Source organism: Vanellus vanellus (genome assembly GCF_965231255.1).
Source record: "Vanellus vanellus genome assembly, chromosome: 16".
NCBI classification, from domain to species: Eukaryota; Metazoa; Chordata; class Aves; order Charadriiformes; family Charadriidae; genus Vanellus; species Vanellus vanellus.
In genome coordinates this window covers 12372467-12387793 of record NC_138921.1, presented here as the reverse complement: position 1 = coordinate 12387793, position 15327 = coordinate 12372467, and the positions used below count along the sequence as shown (strand labels likewise).

The 15327-nt window shown below is 40.3% G+C and overlaps 1 protein-coding gene across 1 annotated transcript in view; it reads left to right on the top strand.

The window, feature by feature from the left end:
- Positions 1 to 15327, top strand: part of TMEM132B (transmembrane protein 132B) — a gene marked incomplete at both ends in the record, with an annotated part of 254405 nt that overhangs the window by 171170 nt on the left and 67908 nt on the right. Inside the window, one exon of the mRNA XM_082491540.1 lies at positions 4674 to 4860. Within this exon, the coding sequence (XP_082347666.1) occupies positions 4674 to 4860 (187 nt within the window). The remainder of the gene's footprint in view (positions 1 to 4673; positions 4861 to 15327) is intronic.

The following is a 15327-nucleotide window of genomic DNA, read 5'->3' as shown; positions in this document are numbered from 1 at the left end:
TGCGGTAATGCGAGTTCTCAAAGGTGCTCAGGAGCACTTGAAACCCAGGCCTTATTTTTCTAGTGGTTTGTGCAGCCTGTGGCTTGTTCCCCTGGGAGAGGGTTCTGAACTGAGGAGAGGCTCTGCCTCTGGGTGGAGTGCTCACTCCTTTATGGCTTAATGCACATCCAGAGGAAATAAATCCTTCAGGTTCACCTTGGCAAGCCGAGCAAAGCGGTTGGGCTCTGCACGCCTGCAGCGGCCCGCTCGGACGTGTCCGTTGCGGGACAGTGCTGGGACTTAGCAACATTCTCTTATTCTGGAGTCAGTTGGAGCTGGAGTTGGCTTTATTTGGCATGAATTTACCATTCTGTCCGTTCTGTGCTAAAACTCTGTTCTCTTGTATTCCAGGTTGGCATCACAAGCATGCCTGCTAACTGCTGGGTACAGAATAAAGGTCGTGTATGTTACAAAGCTTCACTGGGCTGTTGGGGACCTGGTTTGAATGCGTTAGAGATACATGAGGCTAGACGACAGGACATTGTGGAGAAATCTCAAGGTTTTGGGGGTTCTTCTAGCACCTAGCAGAGGCAGTCTTGTGAAAGTACACAAATAGGGTTATAAATTGCGAGTTGAAGACGAGGGCCGACTTACTGGAGTTTGCGGAAGGAAATAAATCCAAGCCCATAGTTTCTTTTTCTCCTCTCACTAGAAAGAAAAATGTGTAATGAATGTCTCATGTCTGAAACACTGGGCTGGATTCATCAAAGGGAGTTAGTAATTACCAAATTGAGAGAATCATGAAGCGCTTTTCTAAATTTGAAAGGCTCATCAAGAATAGATCAGGAGCAGGCAAAATTAATAGTTATGAACTCATTTCCATAGAAATGGACTTATTAGCAAGCATGCCAGCTGCCTAAAATTATAAGGTCTTTTCCTTGTGCTTGCAGGAAATAATCTTTTTTTATAAAAGTAATTTTGACTTTTTATTTTTTATTGCTCCTCTAAACTAGGGTTTGGCAGGATCCTTCTAAACAGGGAAAAGAATTCACTGGACAATAGAAATATTTAACTAAAAAGAGAAGAAAGATGTGGAAAGGAGAAGTGATTTATAGTCATTGGATTCCATCGGACTCTTCCCAATTGCGCAAACTTATTTAAGAGAAAAATGGACTAAGTCTCAAGAAAAAGCTGAAAAATCTTTATAGGATGAAGTTTGGTTTAGCGGGATTTAATGGCTGATAACAGCATGAGTTACAGTCGTTGTCTTCTCTGCTAGTGGATTTTCCCACTGGTAGCGTTTTGTCTTCACCAGGCAGTTGCAGATCGACAGTGACTACAAAGACCAACATATTGGCCACCAGCTACAAATCAGACTAAAAGCTGAAGATTTGCCTTGGCAGGGTGGAACGACTTCTTTTAAAAAGGGTTATAGTGTAATGCTGCATAACCAGGAGAGAAATTTATATACAGGTGTTGCAATGTGGATTTATCAGCTAATGGAGCTGACATAAGTAAATGCTAACCTTTAAGGTCTTGATTATGGTTTAATTTATCTCCGGTTTTACTTTAGCAACCTCCATCAATTTTAGTGGAAAAAGGCAGTGGTCTCCCACATGGTATTATAGAGGTTGGTTAATAAATTGCAGGAATTATGAATATAGTACCAATCTTCCCGCTAGGAAAGAAGCCCTGGTAGGATAAGAGATGCAGCGGCCAGTAGGAAGGCACTAGTCTGAGCAAGAAAGAAATTCACTTTCCTGGTTTTATCACGGATTCATTATAGTTGTAACCTGGGAAGAGACTTAGAACAAAGAGGGTGGATTAGTCCGTGGGGTACTCTGTGTCCCAGATACTGCAACACTTGGCATTGCTTGAAGGCTGAATCTTTGTCCTAAAGAGGAAAAAAAGGAGACCGTAATTTTAGAGACAATTCATTGACGTGATGTTCTGAAGGTAACTGGAAACCTGCTGGTGAATAAAGGAGTCCAGAAAGTTGAGTACTGGTTTGCTAAAGCTATACACTCACTGGAGAAACTCTGTAAGTGAAAGATGGTTAGATACAGTAAGTCAATCTCTTTCAGCAAAAGTCCCGGTGAAAAGAAGTAGATCCTTCTTTAATGATTATTAATATGTCATGCTACGAGACCAAGCAGAAAACATTTGACAAGCCGTGTTGCTTTTCCAGGTGATGATAAAGATTCTCTTTGGAACCAGGACCTAGTAAGTCCTGGGTCCTGGGAGACCCGAGAAATCAGCTTTGCTTTAGTTCATACGTTAATATTAGTTAGATCTGAGGAAGGTTTATGTACGTGAGTTGCTGCTCTTTTCTAGATGTACACAGGCTCATTTCTAATCCAGCAGTGTATAACTATGTCTGCTTTTAAATGAAAGTCATGTCTTTTATAGCTACACAGCCGTGCTAAGGATGGGGTGAAGGTCTTTGCATATTTACAGGTACAAGGGTCATTTTACGCCCTGGCAATTACTTCAGCTTGCTATATAGGCAAGGCACACACATGCTTTTCTTAGGGAGATCTGAGTCCCAGACTGTCTTAAAAATATAATACCACTATTACGGTTACTTTTTGGATGTTTGAAAAGAAAAACAGGAAAGGAATACTTGAAGGCATGATGGACCGAGCTCAAAGAAGTGCCAGTCAGTGGGACGTGTGGAATAGATTTATCGGTGCAGACTAACCCGACATATTTTTTAACTGGCAATTCTAAAGCAAAGCCTTCCGTTGGTGGTTTTGTTCTGAATTTGAAACCACTCATGGCTTTTTTTGTGAGTGGCAACTATTGATTTGAACAGATTGAACCTAAATTATAGACCTAAACATACCTTGACAGGCCCACTGTCTCTTAGATCCATAGTTTGTGTAAAGCTCATCTCTAAATTTTATTTGTGTTGTGAGCAAATTATTTTTATGTAATTTAGATAAAACAAACTGCCAGAAGTGATACACAGAAAACTATGAAGTTGAGTACTCCATCGTGGTGCCCACAGTGGTTATGTTTTCAACAGAAATAGTTTAATTACATCCCCAGTATTGTGTAATAATCTTTGTCTTAAAAGGTTTTTGCCGATTGCCTGGTTGCCCACCCAAAAGATACCTTAGTAGCTTCTAGTTTTGCCTGGAGGTGTGTATTATCTTCTGTCAGAGTGGAAAATATTTATCCTCCAGGCATTGAAGCATATGTTTGTGTTGTTTGTTGTCAGAAAGAAAACATGAAAATCAATAATTCCTGTTCAGATTTTTTTCCTTTACAATGCGCCTTCAGAAACATATGGCAAAAACAGATTCTGCCTCTGTGCAGTTGGGAAGAGGAAAATGATGTTTTCAGTCTCTGCTCTGTGTAGCAGCAGGCTAAAACTTTCTATGAACACAGCTCTTGGAGTCACTACTTTAGGGTAAGGGCACACAAATAATGTGCTGTGGGACAGAACAGAGGATGAAGTTACAGAGGGCAGGTCGTTACTGAGGGCTGCCTGCAGGCACAGGACACATCCCGAGGTCAGGAACAAGCTACCTCATGCTCGCCGCAAGAGCACATTCAAGTCGTTACAGAACGGCCTAACATGCTGCAAATTCAGATTTCAACTTATTTTATGAGCTCGTACCCTGAAACTTGAGTAATATCGATAGCATCGGTTCTCTCTTCAATGGAATATGATTAAGCAATTGGGTCTGCCGTGGGGTTAGCTGCCTTTCCATCCCACCTCCGCGTTTTGTAAGCTACATCAGGTCTCCACATTGCAGGTGTCTGTCTGGGAAACTGGGGCGGGAACGTGTGTGGTGCTTTGTGAAGTACCTTAATCTTTGCGGAGGTACAGCGCCAGATGAGCAAGGGTCTGTTTTCTCAATAGGTCCCTGCTGCGGATATGCCGAGTGCTGTTGGTTAAGTCTTGGTGTCTGTTTTCTTCCCTGTAACATGGAGATAAGATCTGTCTTTCTAACCTGAGGATTAATTATTAATATTTACATAGTGTTGGACCAGAAGAGAGTGCTACATGTTGTTGTTAACAAAAGAAGCAGAAGTAGCTTTTAAATACAGTTCCGAGTGCTATGCATTTACATCCATTTCTTTACCTTTAAATTTTTATTTCCACAGGAGAAATATATAATGATATCCATATAATTACAAGTCTGCACTACTGACGAGAAGAATGTTTTCATGAATTGAAAATAAGGCTAATCTACCTCACATTTTTTTGTCATGTATAATTTCTGCACATCCATTTTTTTCACTGTGATGAAGACAAGTTTGGGGTTGAAAGACTTTCCCCCACCGCCCAAGAGCTCATTTCTGATAGAGCATGAGGAATGGCCAAGTAGTCCGTTGTTGTGGAGCTACATTAAATAATTTAGCAACATCTGTGCAATGCAGTTCCCAGGGTTTAGGGCTTTTTCTCTAAGTTCATTGTGGTAATAGAGAACGAATGCCTGAGTTTAATGGGAAAAATACCTCCATTTCAGGAAGCTAAAAGATATAGTGTCACCTTGCCTATAAAGTACAGTCGTTTCACGATGTGTAGTTTGATTTAGGTTTCTGTTGGTGTGTCTTCAAGTCTGCATGTTGAATTTAATGGTAAATCTTCTGGTGAATAGAAAAGAGAAATCAACATACTACAGTTTGTTGTTAACATCCTACTGATGTTGTGGGCAATTTTGTTGGTTGTTTTTTTCCAGAGCAAACATGTCGTCCTACGAGATCCTGCAGATGGACTTTGAGATTGACAACACTAGCAGCCTGGCAGGGGCCCAGCAAATTACCTGGCAGGTGGAATACCCTCGAGATGACTCCTTGAGTGAACTGGTGGTCTCCGAGATCTTTGTCAGCCGAACGATGTTTGTGGGAATTGTTCCTCTTGCGATGGTAAGAACTTGCTGCTGCTTCTTTTTGCTAAATGTTTCTGTTGATTCTCGTTAGTATTCAAGGGAATGCGAGCCATTTTATTATATGCTACTTCCTATGCACCTGCTGCAAGTGATTTAAATGCAGAAAATACATTTCAATAATATTTTATTTACCTGATATGCCATAATGGCTCCTTGGAAACCATTTGAGTCTTTTGTGAAAATCCTTTACCATTTGTGGATTATTGGCCTGGTACATGGTAATAGCTCCTTTGGAGCCATTGTCTTCTGGTGTATTAAAGCGACTGCCGTGCGTGTGCTCTAAGGGTAAATGTTGCAATTAGTTGGGACATTTTCAATGAAATAAATTAGCATGCATGTGTGGGAAACTTCATTGCTAAACCAAACAACTGGACTGTTTTCTGCCTTGCTTTCCCCCAAAGAGCCACACAGTCTAGTGACCTGCAAAGTGTCAATTTCATAAAAGGTCCATTCTGAGTTACAGAGAAAAGACAAAATACTTTCTCAAGATGTAGGTGTTGGCCATAGTTTCCAGGCAGAGTTTAAGGTGTATGTGTGCAGAAACCTCGAAGCTGATGGTTTATTTAAAAAAAAGGAAATGTCTCCTTCTAAAATCAAATGCACCTTTTCTAGGAGGGACCTTTGGTCTACATTTGGGCCCGATGGACTTTTTAGTACTAGAGCTTTAAGCTTACACATGACCAGTGATTTCAGTGAGGATATTCTGGTGTAAAACTAGAGAAGCAGCCAGAGAGCCTGGATGTTACACCAGTTCCCTCAGAAACACTGGTAGTTTTTGTTACTTCTCATGAACATTTGCCCTTCCTTTCCGAGTCGGTCTGTGCTGGTTTTCTTTCTATTACACCATATAACCAAAAAATATCGGTGTTTTCCTCTGCATGACCACTAACTTCTCCTACTAAGACAGAAGCAAGGAAAGATGCTTGTAAAGGTAAACAACACCCTACATGAATGTAATTTCCAGTTCCTACTGCCCAAGGCTACAGTACTGGCAGCCCAGTGACAGAGGAGAAATTATATGCAGAAAAGTCAATAGAGAATTTTCTTCTAGTGCTTTTTTTTGAAGCACATAGGAGATGAAACAAAACTATGTGTGGATGGAATATTAGTAGTCATGGTGAATCAGCTGTAATAGTGACAGACTGTGGTTCATGAACAGTCTTGCACATAGCATTGTCGGTTTCAAATGGAGAGTATGGAGTTTGTGCCATGCAGAGCACCACAGATAGAAAAGAAAAGTGAATCCAACCCAAAAGTCCTTTGTGAATGTTGTATCAGAGCTTTGCTGTGGTCTCTGCTGGGGTTTTGCCATGGTTTTGCTTCATCTCTTTGCAGTTATGGCAGATGTTGGCCACTTCAGCTGTCTCTAAACGTCCTTGGACAAAATCTGAGGCTGAACCTGAATTTAAAGTGGAGCTAATCTAATCTTTGATGCTTTGTCATTGTAAACTAACCATGGAGTAAAGCAAAAAGCCTCTTTTTGAATTTATGACCTTGGTCCTTAAAAGGGGGTCTCAAGTGGGCTATTACTTTGCTGTTGCATGTGAGCATCCTTGACTGGCTTGGCCCAAGGCTGATAGGAGACTTGATGACAGCAATGGCAGGAACAACAGCTGGTATTTGCATTTCCTTCCCTTATGTTTGCCAGTTGCAGCGCTGCTTCATTTAACAGTCACTAACTGGTGCAGGTTCTGGAACTGCATTGCCCAGTCAGGAGCAAAAGATAACTGCTCTATGCATCATCCTGTGTGGTTCAGAGAAACACATTCCCGAGGCCCAGAATTCCTGACTGAACTAAATGAGTTTTAACAATTTTTCCTCTTCAAGAATTGCCTGGCTCGTTGGTAAGGCAGTCTCCCTCTGTGTGCAGGTGGTATCTGTAGAGGGGAGTTTTGTCATCTACTGGATTTTGGACCCCAGAAGTGCATCACAGAAGGGTCCAGAAACCAGTGCGTTTCCATGCCTTTGCCATTGCGCTGAACATAAATTACTCGCTGTTCCTTTTTAGCGTATCCACTGGTTCATTGTAGACATTGAATGTTTATAGATGAAAACATAGAGTTCCTTGGAGAGTGTAAGGTTTGAGCAAAACATTTAGTCCTTGATTTGCAAGAGTGAACATTTTGATGGGATTACCAAAATCTCATGGTGGTTCATTGGTAATGACACCAGCATTTGCATGAAGAAGGGCAGCTCAGTGTCACGAAGAGAAAAAATTTCTTTCCAGTAAGAAGACTGAGGTGGATTCAGTAAGAGCTTACTGGAGGAGAGATTAGCTGTGAGATCCCACAAAACGAAAATGAACTTTAAAGCGTGGAACTCTTTCTGTAGACCACTTTGGTTCTTTTAACATAAAGACATCCTCTTCCAGACTGTTTGGAATATTGCTGTTTTGTTGCTGCAGTTGGTCATGAGTTTATCTTTGTTTTCCGTGCTACTTTCTTAAGCAAACAGGAGAAAATTGAAAGAGCCCGCAGATAATTTATTCTGTCATTGCGTTGTGGTGACTCTGGAGATAGCGGTCGGGATATTTTTCTCATTACGAGCTTGGGTTTTTTTTTTTAGATAAAGATATGGTAGACTGCATGGTAACATTTGAATAATAGCCTGATGAAAAGAGCTGATTTTTTGCTTTAGTGAGTTTATGAAGCCCTTAACATCAAAGCTCATGTTCTTAACATTTACATTTGGTAGCAAGCTTGAAAGGCACTTTTTTTTTTTTTGCTTTTATTGGTTTGGGGTTTTTCTAAGTGAAGATACAGCTGAGTTTTGCGCGTTATGTAGCAAAAAATAGCTCCTTATTAGCAGTCTTGCTGTAATGAATTGATATGGGAGATTATTTTTGGCTAGTCCTTTGGTATCAAATCAGCAGTGCATTAATAAGCACTGTTTTGAGATGCACGGAAGGAAGCAGGGGCAGGGAGAGCCTACAGGTGACATCCTGGCCGGGGCAGCACCTAGCGGCTCTGCTCTCTGCCTGCTCCTGAGATGAGCTTATTCGACATAACTCGGGGAAAGAACATGGTGATAAACTGCAGTGCCTAAGTGCTGTGACTAAAAGGGAAGAGACATTCTTAAGCCTTGACAGGGACATTAGGAAGTAACTGGAAACTTGTTAGCTTGTGAGAAAAGTAGAAATACCTAGTGTAGCAAAACCTACTGCTCTTCCTTCTGTACGATACCTGAAAAATACTGTGGGTTTCTTGGCGTGATTTGCGTATTTTTTGGAAGAAGACTAAAACACAGTCTTGGAATATTGGGAATTCCTCCAAAACTATCCATTTTCATTTGAATGATTCTCCATATAATAAATCTCAACGTTATTTATTGTCAAAGTCAGTGCATTCAAAATATGTAAATAAATAAAATGTTTGCACTAATGAGAGAAAATAAACCAAAATTTCATATTGAAAGAGAGCCTGCTTTCTGCATCATCTGACAGTTCTCCCCAAATCCTCGAGCTCCTTCTAATTGAAACATCGAGTTTCAACAACTGCTCAGGGCCAGGCAGTTGGGATTTCCAAGGGAGCTACATCCAGATGGAAACAGCACAGTCCAGTAATTTAGGATTTGCTTTCTGAAAGTCGTATCTCTACATCTTGGGTGAGCAACGTAGACTCTGTGCATGGTGGGAGAGTGCACAGAGAGGATACCGTGAGAATGCAGACCATCCTGGGCTGGCACGGCAAAGAAAAGACAAAATACCAGGATGGGTGATCACAAGTGCATGCAGCCTACGCTGCCCTCAGGAGGTGATTTGGATGACAGCTGCGATAACCCTACTGCTGCTGTGAGGGTCGCCTTCCTTTGTGGAGTTCTTCTCATGGCTCTGCCTGTAAACCAGACGCCTGCTGGGAGGCTTCACTCCTGTAGCAGTTATGGAACATGGTGGGGAATGCTCTTGTTAAGCTCTGCTGTCATTTCCATCATTCCCAGCTGCTGAGAGGAGTGTGGAAAAGGAAGCGACCCAGTCTGTGTGCGTACAGCCAGAGTTGTGTGGGAAAACACATTCGGTTTTACTTGAGGAATGTTTAGAGATGTGAAAGGACATAAGAGTATCTTTCAACCCATATCTTTCAGTCTGTTCCCCCCCACTGCCCCCAAACAAACAAACAAACGAATCAACCTCCCAGTTTTTGCTTAGTCCAAACATGGCCTTATACCTCTCAGCAGGTGACTACAGCGCCAGTTCAAAATCAATTCCGAGTGCAAAGTGCTTAATGTCTCACTGGCACTGTTTCCAGCCTCATGTAGGATCTGATCCCAGATGGTGTTGCTGTGTGTGTTTTACACCATTTTAGAAACAGATTGTTTATTTTGTCTAGTATTCAATGTTCATTGACTTACGCTGAGACGAACACACGGGATTCTGGGCCTCACGTACCTATCCTACCCGGCCTTCGGTTTATAAACTAACTGGTGTCCCAATGTGCTTATACCAATAGCCCGCGGTTTGTTCCTGGAAGGTTTTATTTCTGTTGATGAGGCGAAATTGGGAAATTCGCCCTTTCTGAGCCTGAAAATTGGATATATGCATAATTGTCCTCTTGCATAGCTGTAGAGGTATAAAAATATATGTATTGTGACGAGGTGTTATAAGATACCCATTTATAAGTATGTAGGGAAATACAGTCTTCTTTCTTAGTTACTTTTTTTCAGCTTGCTTTAGAATGGGTGGTGAAATTCCAAGTTCTTTGGACAACAGGTGGAGAAAACACAAAGCTCAAAACGTAGCAGCCTCTGAAATCCTTCTGAGTGCTGCCGTTTTAATCTCAGAAGCGGTGCAGCTGGGCTCCTGTTAGGAGGGACAGTGGATTTGAAAATGAATGGAACCCATCTATGTGTGTGTATTCCTCTATAAAAACGACTTTGCAAGTCATCCTAAATTCACCTTCTGTGAACTGTGGCACATAAAATATGTGAAGATGCGTTGTCCTGTAACTGCTATTTTGTGATAGCTAAAAGGGATTGGATGGGCCTGCTTACATAGGGAAAATAAATAAATGCTAATTCCTAAAACTCCATGCAAATTAACAAATTATTTTTTCCTTAAGTACTCTATTATTATTTAGTATTTATGTAGTGTTTTATATTTTCAGAACACTTTACAGACATTAATTAATCAGGCCTGGATAAACCAAGCTTGATGAGAATGGAAAATTAAATGGAAATTAAGTCACTCTTACTCCCTTTTACCTGTTTCTGAATGATTTGTAAGTCACTTTTCATACTCCTAAAGGTACTTTTAAAAACACTTTAAAAAATCTTACAGTACTATTGCTTATTATTTCTAAAAACTGTTTTGGTTAGAAAAGAGGTAGGATTTATACTGTAAAGAACTAATGACAGCACAGATGAGTGGCTTTGAAGAATGGAAATGCTGTTTTATCACCTAAAGCTGTGCATAACTATTTAAGCCGATTTAATTCAGGTAAAAATGCATGGATGGGAGGATTACTCCCTTAATTTGAAGTCTATTTAGAGGCTGGAATATTTGACTCCTGGAGGTTTCTTTCGAGGAGAGCAGAAAGAGTATTTAGTTTTGTCTAAGTTTTTACCACAAGCTTTTAAGATAAAAAACTGTTGAGAAATTTTACCTATAGAAAATGAACGAGACTGAAGACCGTACTGAGGTTGCTATTTTGGGGACAGCATGGAGGCTTCTAGCTTGAGCGTTACTGCACTGTCCTCTTGCAAGACACAAACACCTAAATACCTTTGAGGACCTGGGCCCGGCTGTTCAGTGTAACGTTCCGCGATGCGCTGAGTGTCAGATGAAAACGTCAGCTGCTTTGCTCCTGTGAGGCTTATCTTGGTTTCTTTTTGACAATAAATGTCTTTGATAATTGATTCTTCCAACACCTGGTGTGCAGGTTAACATGTGGAACTAATGTCCCAAAAAGCGGAAAGGCGATCCATTTTCATCCCGTTGAGTAGAATAACAGATCAAGGTGAGGAAGTGGAACACAACCACATTTGAAGCTTTTTTGGTTCCACTATTTTGTTACGTTACTGAATATCAGGAAAAGAATCTGCCTTCTGATGTTACAATCACTAACTATAAACATTGCTGGTGATTATTTTAAAATCAGTTTTGTGACATTAAAGTAGGATGTGAGTTGTGAATCTGGTTGGTGTCTAATGCACCAAAAGGTGCGTTTTAGGCATCCAGCAGATCTGTCAGGACATTGTAAAGTTGCATCTAAACTCGATGCCTTGATTTGTCGTAATATAATAATATTGCAATATAATAATCTGCAAAGTGGAAGTGTATGTGCTGCTAATTATAGAAATTGATAGCACAGATAAATCTGTTCTATGCAGTGGTGATACAATTCTCACAGTTATCTCTCTTGATCAAAATTGACATAACCCGCAATTTCCATAGTTATGGAAAGTTGCTGGTAGCAAGGTAGTCAGTGGGGTCTGGCTCCTGGGGTACAAGAAACAAACACTTTTTGAGCCTGTCATCCAGGTTTCTGTCACAAATAAATGTGATCGGATTAATCTGTTATCTAACTAACAGCTGGGGAAAAATAATAGAAAAAGAAAAATCCAGGTCTGCCAGAGTTTCTAGGCAACCAGGAACTTAGTCAAAGTAAAGAACAAGACATCGCAAGACGGATTTTAACTGTTTTGTGTAAGAAGGCTCCAGCTGAGGCTGAAGGCTTGAGGAACAATAGGTTTAATAATAGACTAATATCTAGCATTCTCTTCTTATCTAGGAAAATGATGGCTTGGTCCTGTGACTGGCAGTGCTGGTATTTTAGATATACGTGCTACAGATCCTTTCTTGTATAGTAATAGAACTGTAATTCCCAGACTGTCATTATTCTAAAGTGTTTTCCAAATGCAACAATCAATATTTCACCAGTGCTCTGAGCCCCTCAGCCTGAAACATTTCTGTATATCCTAAAAGTATTTAATCTGTGTCTTCAGAAATCTTGTTTCCTCCCCCAAAATGTAAGCTATTGGTTGACTAATGGTTTACTAATGTTGTGAATCACTTAGAACCGCAGATGGCTGTATATACTCCGGTGAGGTTTCTTTTAAATGGGAGGCTGAATAATAGCATCTCCCGTTGCTACTAGCAAGCCTACTGACAAGAACACCCAGAAAAATCGTCCTTAAAGATGCCCATTTCTATAACTCAGGCTGAAAGGGACTTGCTGAGTGCAACACTTCGTCTATTTGTTTTAGAAAAGCAGGAGCGCACAGTGAGGGTGGTTTGTTTTTTGGTTTTTTAAATGTATTTCTATGCTTTGGCTGCCGACTATCCACTGAGGAACAGGAGGCTAAAGACCGTTTGGGAGGAATGCCACCAAATCCCCATTTGCAGAGGAGATGGCATGGCCTTGTGCCCTTTTTCAAGGAAAGTCCACCGCTGTCATATTCTGACATATCTTTCCCAGTAAGGGCTGCGTGCCTTTCCAGCTTCGAGGCTCCATTAAAATTGTAAAATATTTTTGTGGGAAGATTTTCCGTAAATGATTGACTAAATAGCAAAACCCTCTCTAAAATATTTGGTTTTGTCTGTCCTGCATAAAAGAGACAGGGTTTGGGTGTCTGGAATGTGCTGGGAATGTTGTCACGGGCCCGGAGAGCAGTAGTCGCCGTATGCAAGCCCTCAGGCAAGCTGAAGCCGTGGCACAAACTCAAGACAGATCCACCTGTAGCCACATCCAGCCACGGTCTGCAGTGGTTCTCCATGCTGAATGATGCCCGTGTCACCCTCTAGTCAAATAAGCAGTCATTTTCAAGTTTAGAAATCATGTGCTTCCTGGTACTACTTCTGTTCTGTGGCTTTTGTCTATGACTCTGCTGAGATTATGTCCTATTCCATTATTCAGATTCTGCCTCAGCTTTCGTTCATGATGATTCCTGTGCCCTTCTTTGGGGAAAAGATTTCTTCTGTGCATTCATTTTAATTCAGTACAAGTTGAAAGATGTCTGAAGTAATGTGAATTTGAGCGTCCATGTTCCTACACAGAACACAGTTGAATCAAGCTATCAAAAAGGGAGTGTTTAAAAATAAAAAAAAAAACTTTAAAGAATTTATTTTTCCTACTGAACTCATTTTTCCTAATGGCAGTATAGCTTATATTCAGATACCAATTAAAGGACCACATTCACACCAAGATGGAAATTGACCCAAAGTTAGAAAGAAGCTTACCTTCAACTTAAACTAGAATAAGAAAATGTCAAGCGTTAGCAGCCTCTTTTCTTCACTCTCTCCAGGGTCATTTATAAAACCCCAGAATGCTTAGTCCTGAGTGTCAAAAATATCAGAATAGGATCAGTCATTTCTAGCAAACCCAGATGATTTACATATTTTTTAGAGGTTGGCTAAAATGTCCCATAAGTGTTTATCCATTGCACTTAATGCATATTTCTTACTTGAAATAATTTTGACTTTTGGCCTTCCAGTTCCCTTTAAATTATACAGTGCATCTCTGGTTCACTTTACATGCAGAGTGAACTGCACAGAACATGATTTTGTTGTTCACAAAATTCACCATTTTGCGGGAAAGGTATTTAAACGTATATTCAATATAGAGTAGATCTTCATCCCAGAAATATCAGGGATTATCAAGATATTTTTTTTTTTACATAAAACCAGAATCTATGACTCCCAGATCAGAGATTTCAGTGTGAATTTTAACATTAATTAATGGGAGCAGCATTGAAGCCTTGAGCTTCCCTAAAACCCCACACTGGAGGAATTGATTTTAAACTCAAAGCAAATTAACTACTGTGGAGAGAGTACAGAATAAGAAAAAGGAAAATCTTCTTTTGTATTATTATATTTCCCATGCCCATAGCAAGTGTTTTATGTCTCTGTAGCAGAGACAGTATCTTCTGCAATTATTACCATCTTCAAATTAATTGTCATAGAGAATTAAATCCTTTTGTTTTGTAAGGCTGTTCTGAAAACCACAGGGTGAATTTTATGGAGAAAGATGGAATTTTAAAAGATTTCTTGGAACGTATCAGCCAAAATACAAACCACTGAAGGTTTTATTAAGTTTGATCCAGGGAAAGACTTTGACTCTGAAAGACGCTGGAAGAGAAATGTGTGGGGAGCGCATGTCATGAGGAATGCCCGCACGGGCTTCGCTCTGACTGAACAAAGCCAGGAGATTGCGACATGCTTTGTGAAAAGACATTCAGAAAAGCTATTTTGGATTGATCAAAACTGTTTAACAGCGGAAAAACATTTTTCTTGTGGAACTGAGGTGTTTGATTAACCTTGATTAAATAATGTGCAAATATTTAATTTTGAAAAAAAGCTTTTTTTCTTAAGTGAAAATGTCCCTTTCTGAATATGGCAGAGCATGATCATTGTGCTAATGTCAGCCTTCTTTTTCGGTGTTCTTCCGGAAATGGAATTCCAGCCAAATCTCCTCAATTTCATGAAGTGTTTCAATTTTAACTGGACTGTATTTTCCAAAGGATATCACATTTTTTTGCCTTTCAGTCTCATTCTGGGCATCTGAACTAGGTCTTGGAATTACTCATTGTGAACCATTATCTCTTTTCTCCTCTGCTCAGTTAAGTATACTCTACCATTTAATTTTGAGAGTAAAAAAGAAAGAAACCAAAAGAGAATTTGCTATTGGTGGGACAAAAATAATGGCATTTTGAATGTTGCCATGAAAGCAATGTGACATGACAAATTTTAAGAAGCTCTGTGAATGCTATTAATATTTATGATGCTCTCAAAAACCAGCTATTGTGTGCCACATCCATCAAAGATAAGAATTGTATTCAACTGTGTTGGGTGATAAACATTCAATGACAATAGCTAGAGATTATATGAGGGATTTCATACTCATGTTTTATGCCTGCTTGAGTAAAAGCACCATGTTATTCCACTGTGAACCATTAATTTTCTTTCATGAAATTAGATACACTTGCTGATACTTGTTACAACCATAGTCCAAAACATTAATGAATATGCAGGGAATGCTGATGCCAAGTGCTTCGGAGATCCTGTTGCAAGCTACTCAGGATCAAGTCCTAAAGGCAGCATTTTCCACTAATCCTCCTCTTGGAAATCACTCTGAAGCTTACCAAATTGCTGTGATTTGACCACATATTGCTAGTTGTTTGCAGTTTGGATGAATGCTAACGATTACCCCGTGAAACGAAGGCCTTTCCAGCATAGCAAGCTGGCTTTTTATGTCCTGTGTTTCTGCTTAAAAAAACCCCATCTCTCCACCACTAGGAATGGGGCAGAACTGCCCGTGCCGTGGGAACGCCTCCTCTGATCCCACACCAGCATCTGTCTTTAGATAACGTGCCCATGAATGTCCTACGTCTGGCATTGCTTTTTTTCATTGTCATCACTGTAAAATGCAGTTTTGGAACTAATTAACGATCATCCAGGCAAGCAACTGCTGGGGAGAGATAAAGGGGACATCTCTCCCCACTCTTGCTCTTC